The sequence below is a fragment of the Streptopelia decaocto genome, assembly GCF_964273445.1.
Source record: "Streptopelia decaocto genome assembly, chromosome: 6".
Taxonomy (NCBI): domain Eukaryota; kingdom Metazoa; phylum Chordata; class Aves; order Columbiformes; family Columbidae; genus Streptopelia; species Streptopelia decaocto.
The window spans coordinates 8,788,506-8,804,585 of NC_138660.1; the positions used below are offsets into that span (position 1 = coordinate 8,788,506).

The 16,080-nt window shown below is 43.3% G+C and overlaps 1 protein-coding gene across 1 annotated transcript; it reads right to left on the reverse strand.

Moving 5' to 3' along the window:
- Nucleotides 1–1,468: 1,468 nt before the first annotated feature.
- SENP5 (SUMO specific peptidase 5) lies at nt 1,469–15,714 on the reverse strand. The gene is made up of 9 exons (XM_082056625.1): nt 14,637–15,714; nt 11,543–11,648; nt 11,251–11,398; nt 10,579–10,626; nt 8,588–8,665; nt 5,831–5,968; nt 4,020–4,103; nt 2,662–2,712; nt 1,469–2,571 (listed from the first exon to the last, which is right to left on the reverse strand). The coding sequence occupies exons 1-9, from the start codon at nt 15,580–15,582 to the stop codon at nt 2,461–2,463; spliced, it is 1,710 nt and encodes a 569-aa protein (XP_081912751.1). The 5' UTR covers nt 15,583–15,714; the 3' UTR covers nt 1,469–2,460.
- Nucleotides 15,715–16,080: the final 366 nt, after the last annotated feature.

A 16,080-nucleotide genomic window follows, 5' to 3' on the forward strand; every position in this document is an offset into this window, starting at 1 on the left:
CAACCAGCAGTAAGTACCAAGTTTCAGGAACAGACAACCTGTGGTCCAGTGCCCAAACACATTCCCATGCAATGAAAAATATCCATCGGCGAGACAATTTCCACAAAAAATAAGAGTCTTCCTTGAAGGCACCACGTCTCCCAGACTGGTACACAACCACAGCACACCCTTCAAGATTTGTTACCAAATAGCTTAAGTTCTGAAAATAAAGGCAGCTTTTTATGCACTTCCCTTTCTGCATTTCACTCAATTTCTGCAGGGAGCCTTGGCTAAGGACACAGCTTCACTTGCCTGCATCCAAACCCGGCACTGCTCTCATGTACTCTCCTGGCCACCCAATTCTCCCCCTTCATTCACGCTGGCATACACATCCAGTGACAAGTCACACTGAGGTGAGAACTCCTCTGTTCTCCGGGCTAAGAGCAGCCTTTTGGCTGTGTTAGTTTGAACATGGATCAGTTCAGCTGATCCCCACGGCAGCATTAAGCATTTGTACCACTCATGCAGCAGCAGTGCAGAGGGAAGACAAGAATGGCAGCGCTGGCTCACATGGTCCACCCGGCACATGGGAAGCTACATCCCAAGGTTCAGTTTTCACGGTAGTCACCCTCCAGTGCTTGCAGGCACTTGCCCCAAGAAGGTGCCGCTGTTTGTATCAGTAACACTTCAGGGAAACACCAAGAAACCACGTGCCGTGGGGTGCTCTGCACCATACAATGGGCAAATGCATGTTTGGCCAGTCCGGGTCTTAAGGTTCTTCCTGATTCAATATGTTCCTTGTTTAAATTATCTAACCAAGTGCTTAAGGCCTTCCTTATCTTGCTAAATTTATCCAACTCTTGCCAGCTGCCAACAAGGGGAAGTGGGAACACACGGGGACACCGCTGCAGCTCCTTCTCGAGCACAACACAGCATCTCCCAGCCTGAGCGCGCTTGGCACTCCCCACTTCTCCCTCCCGTAATCTAGGAGGGATTTGCACCTGGTTTAGCTCAAGCCTGAATTAATTTGCAAGACAGGGAACTCAAAGTGGTTTTCCTCCATCAGAAGTCAGGGCTATGGGCAGACACAAAGTGAAGCTGTGCAGCAGATGATGTTTAGCATAGTTTTCCTCTGGGCTCACTCCTTTATCTGGCAGAAAAACACAGCGGAGACTTCTGCTGGTGTAGCAGTCCCATACAACAGCCTCTTCAAACAAAACTAGCTCTCTTCAGCAAGGAACACATCATAGTTTACAGATCAAGGCAAAACCCCAAAGTCTCAAGATCCACTGCTCTCATTTAAATCCGTCCAGCGCAACAACGTGGCACGAATTTGCTGGACTCTCAGCCTCCCGCCCCCCTGGAGCAGAACAACACAATCTGTTGTGTTTGTACAGCACCCACCACAAGTGCTGTTATTCTAAACCAGACCCGCCGTGCTACCAAACGCAAACAAAACCAGGGATGTTTGAGACAATCAAACAACAGATGCAGCAGAAATGAATTAATTTATATTTGAACAAAGGTAAAAGCCAATGGGAGGTTAAACACGACAAGCTTGAAGGGAATTCATTTGAAATCAGAGCTGAAGGGAGAGATGCCCAAAATGGTACATTTCACTGCGCATAGAGGAACTGAAAAATGACTCAAAGCCATCTGAGATTTAAACAGCTACAGCCAAAGAGTTTATCTTAGTATCCAAGCCGCGACTCTTCAGGGCCAGCTTTATAATTCTTCTTAATACACACATCATGGAGACTTCTGCAGCATATAGGAACATCCCATCAATCTGACCGACTGAACACCTTTGTACTTTTTATCACACAGACAAATGCTGAAGCTTTACTTGTGCAAAGGCTGCTGTTTATCTATAGGGACAGGCTGCTAATGACAGCTGGATAAATGTTAACAGAACAAACTTTATTAGAACTATTTTAAAAAGGGGTCTCCATAGATTAAATCTGTAGATTAGTTTAGCCACCCTAAAAAGTGGTAATTCATTATTATAGAGCCACAACAGGGACAATGGAACTATCAAATAGGTTCTAGCTGTTCTTTTTATGGCATTGATTTTTTTTTTGATACATTCAAAGCGTTATTGCATCAGAAAACATATCATGCATCTTTATGTTTCCAGACAAAATCACCTGTATTTGTCATTTCTAGCTACATCTCAAAGGTGCACCAAATCTACAGTTTCATGGTTTTAGTTGCATGCTTTGCCTATACGCATGCTGAGATAATAAATATTAAATACAGAAAAGAACAGAAGAGAACCAAACTGACATAAGGAATATTCTGTGGCAGCTCTGTTATGTTCTGCCAGTTAAAGAGCTTGTCAAAAAATTGAGGTAACAACAGTGGCCACACCACTCAGCTGAGAATCGCTCAAAATTCACGGAAGTTTTCAGAAATTCAAGTACACAAACACCAGCTGCAACTTGTCAGAAATGCCAGAACAATTAGGTTGGCTGCATTTTATTAGTCTATTAGCTGGCGTTCACACAGCTCCTTGTAAATCCTTTTTCTCACCCGGGGCATATCTTCCTGGGAGAACTGAAAAGGCTGGTCTAAGGCGAGGCACTTGCAGTACTGAGGAAAAGGAAAAGGCTTAATTGAAAAAAAGGACATTTACTATATGAATAATACAGGCCACTGATTTTTAAAAAGCAGTACCCTTACCTGGAGCACAAAAACCCCACAGTCACTGTCGTTTTTCTGTTGTGGAATGCACTAAAAGGAAAAGAAACAAGAAGAGACATGTTAGATCTTTACTAATCCTTTTATTCTCTGTGTCCTGACTAAACTCCAACAGGAGATTGTGCAAAATGGTATCTCATTCTCAGATATAGCTGTTCTGCAGCACTGGAGTTGCAATTACTTATTCTGATCCCAACTTTCGCAAGGTGACACTCAACACCTTGTTAGAATAACACCTAACATTTAGAAAAATATATAGTGTAGGACAGAAAACAAATAACAAATCTTTCTTTTGAGTTTGTTTTCTTTTAGTGACCTACACAGAATAGCTTCTCAATAGTTTAAATAAATGTTTGCACAGCATTATCTGCTTTACACAGGACCAAAATACATAAGCAAAGTCACACAGGCCTAGGGGAAGATTATTCTCAGCATCTGTGCTACTGGCAGGGCCTTTCTCCCACCAAAGGGCACTAAAGAGCATGAAGAGTGGTACATCGTCCAGCAACAGGACTGAGCAAGGCAGTCTCAAATGATAACTTTCAACCTTCATTATTTCTTCCATTTTGCTCAGTTTTGACATGTGAAGCTAAAAAGTCCCACTCGCTGGTGCTGTTATGTCTTTGGCACTTGAAAAGTAATTATTTTTCCTCAGCTCCCAGATCTTCTACCTCGCAGAACACAGAAGGACAAACCCTGATTGCACAGCATGTGCATGAGTATGGAGTGGAATAATTTCATCATTGTATCAGCATCTAAAAATAATCCTGTGCAAGGAGGGAGCTGTTGGGAGGGTGTCTAGTGTGCAATGACCTGTTTTATGTCTTTGGAGCCATTATGGGATGGCTACGCAATTCGCTTATTCCCTCATTTACACTACACACAAGTTATTCCTTTTTATTGTTGCCAGACTTTGTTTACTCGTGATCAAACATAATGTGTCACAAACAGCCCTGGAGACCAAAGCCCTCTATCCACAGCAAATACAAAATATAGGCAGGAGCAGCATTACCCTGTTCCCTCCCTCAACAAATCTCATCCATTTGACATAGTTCAGAACAGTCTTTCGGCAGAGGCGACGAAGCTGAGTCTCCAGCTCATTCCATCCTTAAACTTGTGCCAACATGGGCACCAGCTACAGGTTTTGCTACACAGATATTTAATTGTCCAGAGATTAGGCTCTTATCACCAAGTGACTTGCAAAAAGTATTAAAGACCTGGTGGGAGATGAATGAGTGACGGAGCTCTAATTCCCATTACCACTGGTATAAATATATTGGTTTAGAAGTGGCCTTCTGAAATCTCCCAGAAAGTCACACTCGAGGGCTCGAGTTATTTACCTTTGTCACAGCAGTCTGCCAACCCTGAAGAAACTCAGGGTGATTCTTCTCTTTTGCTTCGGTCAGCAAATACTTTCGAATGTTCTTTAAAAAGGAAAGGAAGAAAAAAAGCAACAACATTATTCGCCAACTAAAGAACAGGAGGAGAGACCCTGACATCTTTGCTGGTATCCTTTTGACAATGAGGACACATTTCAGGTGAGCATTAAGCATCAGGAGCCAACTTCAGATCCAGAGGTAAAGAGATGAACTCTGGTACGGATTGTGCCTTCTGCTATCAGGGCTCATTTTGGTCTATCCAGGGGAGCTGTAACACCCCTCAGCCCCACCGTACACTGGTACAATTAACACTAGAGCAGCCGTGGCACTGAGGCACAGAGGCAGAGCGCTCTCAGACACACAGTGCAGCCTGCCAGGTGTTCTCTCCTGGCTTACTTGGCTGACACCAAGGCCCTTACATTCAATATAATAGCATTTTCCTGCCTGAATCTCAATACAAAACACTTTGAGTTCTGCAGCTAATCAACAAAGCTCCAGGGAGAGCTTTAGTGACATACAGGAAAAAATAGCCTGACACAAGTGAAGAGGAGGAAGCAAGATAAATGAGCCTGTGGTCTTGGGTTAAGCAAATCCTTCTGCTTCTCTGTAAATAGGCCGGTGGTTTATAGGCTGGTGGTTTACAGCATAATTTAAACACACTCCACCACACTAACATTCACCTTAGCAGGTGGACCACAGTGGAGTTTTGGGTATTGGCCCCCCTTTCCCTGCAAAGGGCAGAAATAAGAGTGTCTCATGTTTGTGAGACATTTAAGTGCAAACACCTTGCTTGGAGTGGGATGGGAGAGGCCACATTGCAAGACTGCAGGAGAGACTGTAGGGCTGCTGAGAGGGACCCCTGGTTTATGCCTCAAGTTCAGAAGCTGGAGAAGATGAGGCCTCTCCCTCCCAGAACAAACATTAGCTTCATCCTCAGCAAATGCCAGCAGAAAACTAGCATCTCCATTCAGAAGTCCTAGCTGGGAACTCTCCTGGGTACAATAATTACTACTCTTCCGTAAGCCAACAACTACACATAGTTAAAAGTAGCGGGCTGTTGCATCAAGCAAGCAATTAAGTTGACAAAATTAGCCTTTGTGAGAGGGTCATTAGAATTTGCTGGTCCCAGCAAAATTTTTCTGGCTGCTTTTTACCAGGAAGACTGATAATTTAACTCCAGTGTTCAGGCTGCAGCTTAGAAAGGTTGCTGGGTTATAATCAGGGACACACAGCCCATATCAGTGCAGGGAGAGGAAAGAGGCAACACGCTGTTAACAGCTCAGTAACACATAAACCCCACCGGGCAGCACTACAGCATCTTCAGCCCTGTTCTCCCAGCCGGGCAACCTCCCCTAGAAAGGGCCACAATTTATAATTTCTTAAACACAATCCTTCAGTATTTTAAAGAACCACCTTTACTCTCCTTCTGGCTACTCTGCTTCCCTATGGCTCTTGGCTTTGAGCCCCTGCTTTTTGTGGGGGTGACAAGACAGAGCCACAAAAGGTGTGCTGATTACATGGTCAGGCTAATTAGGCGACAGGCAATGTGACCTCAACTCCCAGCTCTGAGCTGACCCTCGAGGTCTGTGCTTCAGACTTCCCAGCAGGACAAGATGATTCTCATTTCACACATGGCAGGACAATGACAGACACGCTGCATTTAAAGTTTAAGGCTGAACACAAAAAGGGGCGGGGGGGGGGGGGGTGGGTGGAATGGGACGGTCTGTTTAAGGCAACAATTCAAACTTCGCAGACACAGCTGTCACTCTTACCTCTACACAAAACTTAAAATGAATGCCTTGGGAATCATAAAATGAAATAATACGACTGGGGATGTTCACAGTAATGAGGGACCAGTGGACCTCCAGGTGAATAGGAATTAACAAGAGAGTCTTTTTGAACAAGTCCACCTGGCAAGAAGAAAATACACATTAGAGACAATTCCACAGGCACAACACTGCAAAGCAAGAGATTAATCGTATCTAAGCCTCCTCTCCACCCCCGAACTGAAATCTTCTTTCTCACCCTCTTCCACCACATTCCTCATGTTTATCTTATACGCAACTTATTAGCAAGCACAAAAACACAGTTACAGCACAGAGAGTGGATAAGGAGCATTGCGCAGTACCAGAGTTCATCACCCACTGCATTTGTGGCAAAATCCTGCTCAAGTTACGCTTCAACATCTGCACTGAAGTGGGATTTCATAGGTAATGATGGTAACACAGTTGAGCCTCAGCTTGGCTTAGCTATGTATCTTCAGTAACGTCACTCCTGCAGCATGAACACCTCTGATATCTATCAGAGCTGCATGGCGGATAGGTGACAGATGAAGCAGTTGTAATTACAAACAACCCCACAAAACCAGCAAGCCGGTGCAGTTTGACTCCCTCTGCCGTACCGCGGGCTCTGCGACTTGTCAGAGGAAGGTAGAGATGGAGCGCACGAGGCTTTGGTGAGCAGAGGAAGGGAGGGGGTGAAGACAGAGCAGATTCATCCCTTCTTGAACTTAACTTTGCAGCAGATGTACTGTGGTCACAGGCAAGCAAACAAGGGAGAAGGTCTTCAAGTACAGAACAAGTAGATCAGATACAACACCCCCGGTGTCTGTGTGGCAGATGAGCCCTTATGCTTTTGGAAGCTAGTCAAGCCAGGGTCTTTCATGATTTTCCTTCTCCCAGCTACTCATGAAATGGTTGCCTAATTGCTGGGTTTTTGGTGGCACAGTCCAGAAAATAAGCAAAAATAGAATACTGAACTAAATTAACTCATCCTGTGGGAAGATTTCTATGTTGCCTTTTTTCCTTTTCTTTTTTTAAAGCCCTGTGCAATTTGAACAGTACATAATTGCTGCACTACTGGTAAAGGCTGGTTGTTTGCAGGAAGGAAAAGTGTATTTTTGAGTAACAGTGGGAAGCTGAAGGCACAAAAAGGTCTGAGCATTCACAGCAGTTATCTATCAGCCGAGCCTCGCTCACAACAGTACTTTGATTGTCACAAACATCGCCGATCCCCGCTCCCACCTGCAGAAACTCCTTCCTGACCAGATTACAGCACACTCGCTACACAATAATCCATCATTCTTAGAGAGACGCAAAGAAATGTCAGCCAGCAGCAAGCTGAGCCCACAAAGGAAAACTGGAATAAATGAACTACACTTTCTGTGATGTCCATCAACAGCAGGAACGTGGTAAACTCAAGGGTCCTCACGCGACCTGAGCTGTGGGGTGGCTGCAGGCATGCAAACCTGCAGCAGCAGAGTGGAAAGCAGCAGCCAAAAGCTGGAAGGGTCTTTCGTTAAGACCTGATGTAGAGCAGCAACCTAGATTCGCTTGACTAAGACAGAGCAGCGTCAGCCGGCTGACACCACAGCAGCTCCGAGCAGGAGAGTCAGTCGGATCAAAGGCCAGAAGGGACAGACAAACACAGGAGCTCTGGAACACCGCAGCTGGACACCGCACAGCGTGTCCTTCTGGGCTCTGTCCCAGGAGAGCACATTTATAAAACCCAGTACAATACTCTGGTGTGTATAAAAAGCAGAAACAAGTTCCCCTTAATTGCATGACGAAGGAGTCTAGTGACTCATTCCAATAGGAACTGCTTAGTTCTCATTCTTACTTTAGAGATCCCTCAGGAATGTAACTGTAAATGTCTAAACAACTGTCCTGCTCTCATCTGGTCCCCCCTCAGCAGCAACATGAATACAGGTTCTGCTTTCAGAATCTACCTTCACTTTTGGGGTTTTTGCAAAACTTGGGTTGCTGGAGAAAAAGAACATTAAAAAATAAATCTGTGACTATTAAGCACCAATATTCAGTCTCTACTCTTTAAAGAGATTTTAATAAATTATATGAATAGATTTTATATTTGGATAATGAGTTCATCTCCTGCATTTCACAGATGTGTGCTATTTAAGTGCTTCTGCAGAAAGATCATACATTCAAACATGGTCCTTGATTAGTCTTGCCTCATCTCCCATATTAGAAAGGACAAATGTTCACAGAAAAAGAGGGCACTGCTCTTCGCATTAGCTACCTCGGAAAATATCACAACCCATGATCCAGCACGGCTTCTGCAAAGCAAGGTGAATTCAGTTCTTATCATGCAAACAGCTACTGGTCTCCAACTTCTGCTCTCTAGTACCTGTATGTGTTACTCAGGAGTAACAATACGATTTTATCAAAAAAACACAGAGATAAATGGAAGAAGCAGAACTTAGTCTGCTCTCCTGCAGATTAGTGTACCTGGCACTGTCAGGAGCAGCAAGAGGCATTTCTTGCAGCTAAATGAACAGCTTAGGCAAAGACAGAACCTACCACCAATGATGAAGCCGTTCAAAGTACATTTTCACAACATAACCACGCTAGCTTGAATAATGCCACCCTACTATTTTTATAAACCTCTCCCCACTTAGTAGAGCTCCTTTTCAAACCATCCTTTGCAGGTGAGACACTGTAAGCCCGTTTCAAGTTAGTGATTTAACGCAGCCCAAAAGAACCAGAGCACTGACGCCACAGAGATAAGGATACCTTTTTAGTCCATCGTTTTACCCCGTTATATCCTTTGGTTACGAGCTGTCTATGAAAAAAGCTGTTAAAGAAATGAACCTAAAAAAAAAAAAGAAAAAGAGGAGGAATGAGCACAGAAATCTTCATGCAGAGTCATTCCCTTTCCCCCAGGATAATTTATACAAAACAACTTGTAATGAGGCAAAATTTAAAGCAGGTTTAGAACCCGAACCACAGTAGGGACAAACAGAGGCTTTGCCAACCCTGAACTATTGCTGTTCTTCAGCAAGCACATAAAGCAAGTCTTATTTCCCTATAATATATGATGCGAGCCACTGCAGCATTTATATTTACACTTTTGTAGCTCCAGGCGTATCATGTTTGATTTTTTGTTGTGGACGGACTTGGGAGGAAAACACCAGGATAAGGAGACAGTGTTTTTGTTGTTCTTTGCAGGGATTAAGGAAGAGAACACTGGACGGGCAAAGCGGGGGTGGTGGAGAAGGGAATAATTTCTGCTTTTAGTTGCTGGAAGCTCTGAGACTCAATTTTTTTGATCCAAATACTTAATGAGATTTAATCTAACAACATGGTCATTTGTATTCAACTATTACAACCAGCTCCAGACAAAACCAATATTCTGCTATTTGAAAACATTTTTAAGTTATACCACATTCTTTTGTAACTAAAACCCTACATTTATGGCAAAAAATGTAGGCTTATGTTAAAAAAAAAATATTTTGCTCCAGGTTAACACTATTATTCCCTGTACTTAGCTTCTTGCAATTACAGGAACAGATTAATAAAAATGGAAATCTGCAACATCTGTTTTTAATAATTCTGCTGGTGTAGCAGTGGTAGAAGGCTCCAGTTATTACTTGGAAAAAAAAAAGTTAGAAAACTCAGCATCTGAAAGCACAGTCTAACACCCATTAGCTATGCCAGCACACTTCAAACCCACATTCTGAGGTACCAGCACAAAATCTCCCATGAGGATTTCAATTATGCACAACGAAGAAAAAAGCAGACACAAGCAAACAGATACAATCTCCAATAGCACAACCCGAGCACACACTCAGGAAGTACAGAGAATACTAATGAAGAATCACCATCGCCACCAATCAAAGCAACAACGCGCTTTCTTCTCAGCTTGAAGATTTTAAGAGTAACGTTCTGCAGAGCTCATCTAAAAATGGCTTTGTTTGGTTCTTCCTTTGTGGTCTCACCTGAAAATTGTTCAGCTCTACTAGTAAACAGATGGCTTTTTACAATTGCCACTACTACAAATTTAGTCACAGAAGTGTGGGGGGGTGTATTCTCAATTATTTTTATTCCTTTCTTTTTTGTTTCCAACTGCCACCAACACTTAGACGCTGCAGTTGGAAAGCAGTAAGCGTTCTGTTGAGGATGCACAAACCAAAGCGAGTCCTGCAGAGTCGACAATGCCAAGGAAGCGAGCAGCTCCGCAGCCGCTCGCGTTCACCGGGGCTGCCGCGGTTTGAGGGGCTGAGCTGTGACGGCCCCGGCTGCCAGGCGGGTGCTGTGAGCAGCACACGTGCTCGGCTCAGACGCTGCCACTCAGGGCTCGTCAGCTCTGCAGAAATCCATCTTCATCCAAAATTTCAGCTGAAACACCAGACTAGCAAGCAAGGGCACGGATAAAGTGCCTTCGAAGCAGATAAGCTGGAGACAGAAACCTCCAGGGAAGAAAGGAGAATGGGATGGGCAAAAACAGGTCACTTGTCTTCTAAAGGTACATCCGTAACATTGGGCTACCAGAGACCACCTGCAGAGCAGATCCAGTGAGTTCCTGGAATGAGCAACAGCACTGCAAACTGTATTTTAGCACAGGAAAGGAAGAAAATTTAAGCAGCAGATAGCAACAAATTATAATGGAACCACTCAGAACATCACTGAGCTAAATCTTGATTCTATATCTGAAATATTCAATGGTTCGCCCTTCCCTCCCAATCTCGCATTAGGTACATTTGCATAATAACAAAAACCCTCACCTTTTCAGGGACTGCATCCATTATGAGTTCACCATACATGTTAATTATCTGTAAGAGTTCGTAAATATTTGAATACACACGGAATAAATTTGTAAAACCCGAATTCACAAGTTCCCACAAAACATAGAACCCTTCACACTTAAAATATCAATAGAGGTGAGCAATTATAGCAACACTTCACTGTAGTCTGAAGGACAAGCACTCTGGAACTAATAGTGGTTGGCCCGGAGAGAGACTGTAACTGGCTGCTTGGAGTCTGCCTCAATCTGAAATGCAGTTTAATTCAATTTAAGTCTACTGGTGCATGCCCTGGGCACCGCAGCCTTCTTGGGTTTTTGGCTGTGGGCCACAGTCTGCTGCTTCGCTCTGCTGTTCTCCTAACCTGCTCAAGCTTGGGGATGGGAGGAGATGCTAAAGCCGCTGTTCTCTCAAATTACTGCAACATCATTTCTTCAAAAAGAAACAGTTTAGCTGTGACGCCTCTCATCTTCCAGACTTATAACCACTATTATTGCACCTGCCATTGTAAAAGCTGCTCACCACTTCTTTTACTTCTCAAGCATAAAATAAGGATAGCCAAGCTATAACATAGCAGAAAGTGAACAACTGATAACCTAATATAAATAAGCTGAAAAGGGGTAAGGAAACACATAAACACCGAGCGTCTCTGACCTGGTCATTCAGCCAGTTCTGGCCTTCCAGCGTAGCTAAATCGTCCATATCTAGCATGTGCTTATTATAGAAGACGCGGAAATTGCAAGTGGAGCTTTTTGGATGTTTTTCCCGATACTTCATGATTTCCCTGGTGATAAAAGGTTTTCTAAGACAGGATTGAAAAGATAGAAAAAAACACAAGTCAGGGTCATATCAAATGCATTTCTGTTGGGTGTCGGACGTGGAGCATGCAGGAGCAATACAAGCAATTTGTCCTTCACAAAGTCTAGAATTTGATATTGCTACACACCTATGGGAGAAATCTTCATTAAAGACTTCTTTTAATCTTCCCATGACATCTTTTTCACAGAGTGGAACTAAACTGCCATATTTCTTCATAACTTCATCTAGGAATCCTTTAAATACACCAGAAAAATGAAAGTGCAAACATGTAAAAAACCCTCCGAGTTACCAGCCCAACAAAGCAGTCGTTTCTTCCAAGTGCGAGCAGCAATCATTCTGCACCCAACCACCACACGTGCAAGTATATATTTAAGAAAACTAAGCTCAAATTGACAACATTAAATAAAAGCAGGACAAAAATAAAAAAGCAGCAATCTGATCACTCAGCTTCACAGGGAAATATCAGACCCCAGTCTTCCCACATACACATATATCTACAGCAAACTATTAATGATTATATCAGTGCTACAAGAAGAATCCACCCCGCTGCTTATTTCAACTAGCATCCTAAATAACTTTCTGCGACGTGAAAAGCCACCAGTTTCTGCAACGCTTTTCACTGTAAACCCAGTATATCTCTTCCTTATGGTTTGCAGAATTATTCTCCTCAAATGCAAACCCTCAAATGTGTTTGCAGCCTGTTTGCTCCTCTGCTGCCACCACCGCAAACGGGAGAGACACCAGACAGACTCTCAGCAAGTTTCACTCATTTGCTCTCGTATCCCAGGGATGGCATTGGAGGTGCCTCAGGCAGTGAGTCAGCCTGACACTGCCCGGGCAACCACAGCACCAGACACAAGAGATATTAAGTAGGAAATAATGAAAAGATGAGTGCTGGAGGAATTTAAAAAACCTAGGAAATAGATATATTTTTTTTCCCCAGGCACAGACCGGAACAGTGGAGACATAAATCCCACCCAAACATCCAAAACCACTTTCAGAATGAAAGAGAATGGAAAACTGGATTACAACACTTGCTAGTGAATAAGAGAAAAAAGGCCAAGCTGTCCATCTTTCTGCAAATGAGTTTTCAAATGCAACAGAAAACATCTGTTCTGCATACAGGAATCTGGATTTGAGATCAGAGTCCAGGGAAACTGAACTAAGCCTCTTCTCAGGCCTGGGTGTGATGGCAGGGGAGCCCTGGACAGGGCAGCGTGTGCTTAGTGCTCTGCCCGCTAAGGCTTTAACAGGATCTCCTGGAAACTTTCAACGATCAGGTTGGGAAGAAACAAGACGAGAGGAAAATCTGACACAAAAACATGCCAGAAGAACAGCACTAAGAACAATAAAACTAAAAAACAAAGAAAAGAGAGAGACCAAGAACAAAATAATGGAGAGACAAGAAAAGCAGTGAAGATATAGCAAGAAGTACACCTGGCTGTGTGACAGAAGGATGGGAGGACTGAAGAGTGGGATCTGACAAGAATCCTTCACAGGAAGATGTCCTTCCTCACAACTCTGCCACACACTTGCCCAACTTCTATCCCATACATGTCAGCAGACTGTGACAGGTAGGATCTCTCGCTCTGGCTAGAAGTCTACATAGAAGATGTATGGGGATATAAGTGTACCTTATTCTCTTTTAATATATATATTTATTTAACAGCTTTTTATTCATACACACAGAGAAAAGTTCTCTGTGTTCTCGTAGTTACAACTAACAGCAGCAGAGCTCCAAGAGACCTCTCACCAGACTCTGACCTTACCTGGGCTGGTGTAACTGCGGAACTCGAGGAAAACACAAAGTTCAGATCTGTTGCAAGATCAGACACCCATCATGAACAGGATTTACCATGGGGCTCTGTCTGACACCTAACAGCACATCAGAATGCACTAAATATTGCAGCCCATTAACATGTGAGTTCAGCTACTGCAGAGAAATTCAAAACCTGAGAGCATCCATGACACTACTGGACCACAAAACTTCAACCTTTGCCAGTCCGATACAACCTCGGTTCTTGACTGTTACAGAAGGATGACATCTCTTTTTCTGCTGGGCAAACTTTAAAACTCCATTGCAGAAGTGGTGTGTTCACTGTGGTACCACAGTGTCTCTCAGTTTCTCACACAGCGCCCTGTCGCTCCTGGATCATGTAAAGCCAGTCACAGAGAAACACATCCCACGCTAACCTGTGGATCGGGAAAGCTAAATCGTATTTTGAGGTTGAATGGCTCCTTCACATTTTGCTTTGGAGAATCAATTGCAAAATTGAAGGACAAAAAGGTGGGCAGAAAAATCAGAGCACGTCAAACTCCAATCAATCCCTTTAACACCAGCTGACAGCAGCTTCAGGTTTGTGGGAACCTCTGAAGCCAATTTCTCCCAAAGAAGCCTTCAGTTATCAAAACACCACTGAACCTGAACACATCATATGAATAGCACCTGGTGGCACAATGTGTTAGCTTACTACTCCTTACTATATGTATAGTATGCTGCTATACATAAATAAGACACTGATTACTATTTTTACCATGTTACTCTTTAGAGAGACGATCAAATGCTGCATGCTCAGCATTGAGCAAAAAAACCCCAAACCCTTTTTGCTGAACCTTTGCTAAGACTAGTCTTGCCTTTTTAAAAAATATTGTCTAGGAAGATTCATTAAGCCTAATTTGTGAACAACTGTAGAGAAAATTAAGTGACAATGAACAATATTTGGCTATTAAAACCTGAGATTCAGTAAGTGATTTAGTTTCAGGCTAAGAGCAAGAGAAGAAACGATAAGGATGGAAGTATAAGAACACTAAGGATTTTCAAAAACCAAATTAAGAGTAATAATTGTCAATCATTTAAAAAAATGGAAGTTTCAACCCCATATCATCTTCTGAAAACACATGATACAAGACATTTAAAATATCTATCAACAATCTTCCACAAATATTCCAATTAAATTACATTGTATTCTCTAAAACAAAAGAAGCAAAGGCACAATTCAACTATCCCTCAAAATAGCTTGTGAGACAAGCACCGACTTGTCCTTCCTTCATGCAGCTCTCTTCTTTACAGCCTGGTTTCATTAAGTCTTATGCTAAGCACCCTTTACAACTCACACTAAGAACCCATTTTAATGAAGGAATTAACACAACATGTAATCTCCGCGATACATCCAGCAGTTTTCAGGAACTCCTGGAAGCCCAAAGGTATGTAAAACGTATACCACAAAGCCATGACGCCAACTGCTCATCAGCCACCCGGGAAGCTTTCTGACTGTTCCTTTTGCCGCCCTTCTGAGCTCCTGATTTCAGTTCTGTGCTGTCTGGTGAAGGCTCCTCAAGAGGACTTTTACAGTAAGGGTGATCTAGTAACTTTGCACTAAAAATGTCCAGGTTTAAGGAGCCCTCTACTTCCATTTGGCTAGAATTGTCCTCATTTTGTGCCAGCTCCATGGAAAAAGGTCCATTTGCAAAATTATCATTGACATCAGAATCCTGCAAGGAGGATTGCAACAGTGTCACTCCATCTACACCCATAACCTCATTAGATACCGCATCATCTTGACTCAAAACAGCAATTTCTTTTCCTGTTATGGAGATGAAGATGTCAGAGCAACCATCCTCATCCAGAGCCCTGTTGGTCTCCACCCGATGCAAGGTCTCTGTCTCTGGAGAAGCTCTGGCGTGCAGCTCTGGTGGGACAGCACCCATGCTGCCATCCTGCCCTCCGGATTCTGGCTCCTCAGCACACGGGAACGCATCCTGCACACGGCAGATCTCAGGTGCACGTATTTCATTATCCTCACCTGAAGATGTGGGTGTATTATTGTTCATATCTGATAAGCTGCACTGGTTCCAAAGACGTTTACTTTTAGATTTCCAGCAGGAAAGCAAATTACACAATCCACTTTCAAAATCCCGCTGGAGCGTCTCTTGATGGTCCCTCGCAACCTTCTCCACCCACCTTGGCTTGATTTTTCTCAATTTGCAGGCTTTGCCTCTTGCTCGAAGTTCCGGGGATTTTATAATTCTATACCAAAACCTAACCATAGAAAATTTCTTCTGCATCATAAATAAAGATCTCTTTTTTACAGTATGATGGTTAAATTTGGACCTCTTTATAGCTGTCGAGGGGCCACAAGTTCCATTCCACTCCCTTTGCAACAGCATTTCCTTTTATAGTTGTTTAAAACTACTAGGACTGTGTTGCCCTCACCACTATTGCTCTCCTCCCCGCTATACACAAAAGCACCTTTCTTTACAGGTAAGGCAGCACCACGCCGCATACCACAGGAGACATAACGGATATCGCCCGAGATGCTATTAAGAATAGCGACAGTTTCAAATTCTTCATTCAAGAGATCGTCACTCTGAAAGGATTCATTGTCGAGTTTTCTTACTGCTTCTCCAGAGGGGCTTTTGGCTTTGCGATAGGGACGGGATCTTTTTGCTCTCAGTAGTTTTGTAAGGAAAGCTGTGTGGTTCAACAGTAGGTTTTTGATAGCTTTCTGCATTTAGAGGCACACCAGGAGCCCACCTGCTCTGGAGTTCAAGTGCCTTCCGTCTGCGCTGCAGTCTTCTGTACAGTTCGTTGTGATTTAAGCTCACAATTAGCTGAGCACTCTGTCTCTCCTTGTTAGCTACAAAAAACTGCTTTTGGAAGCAGTA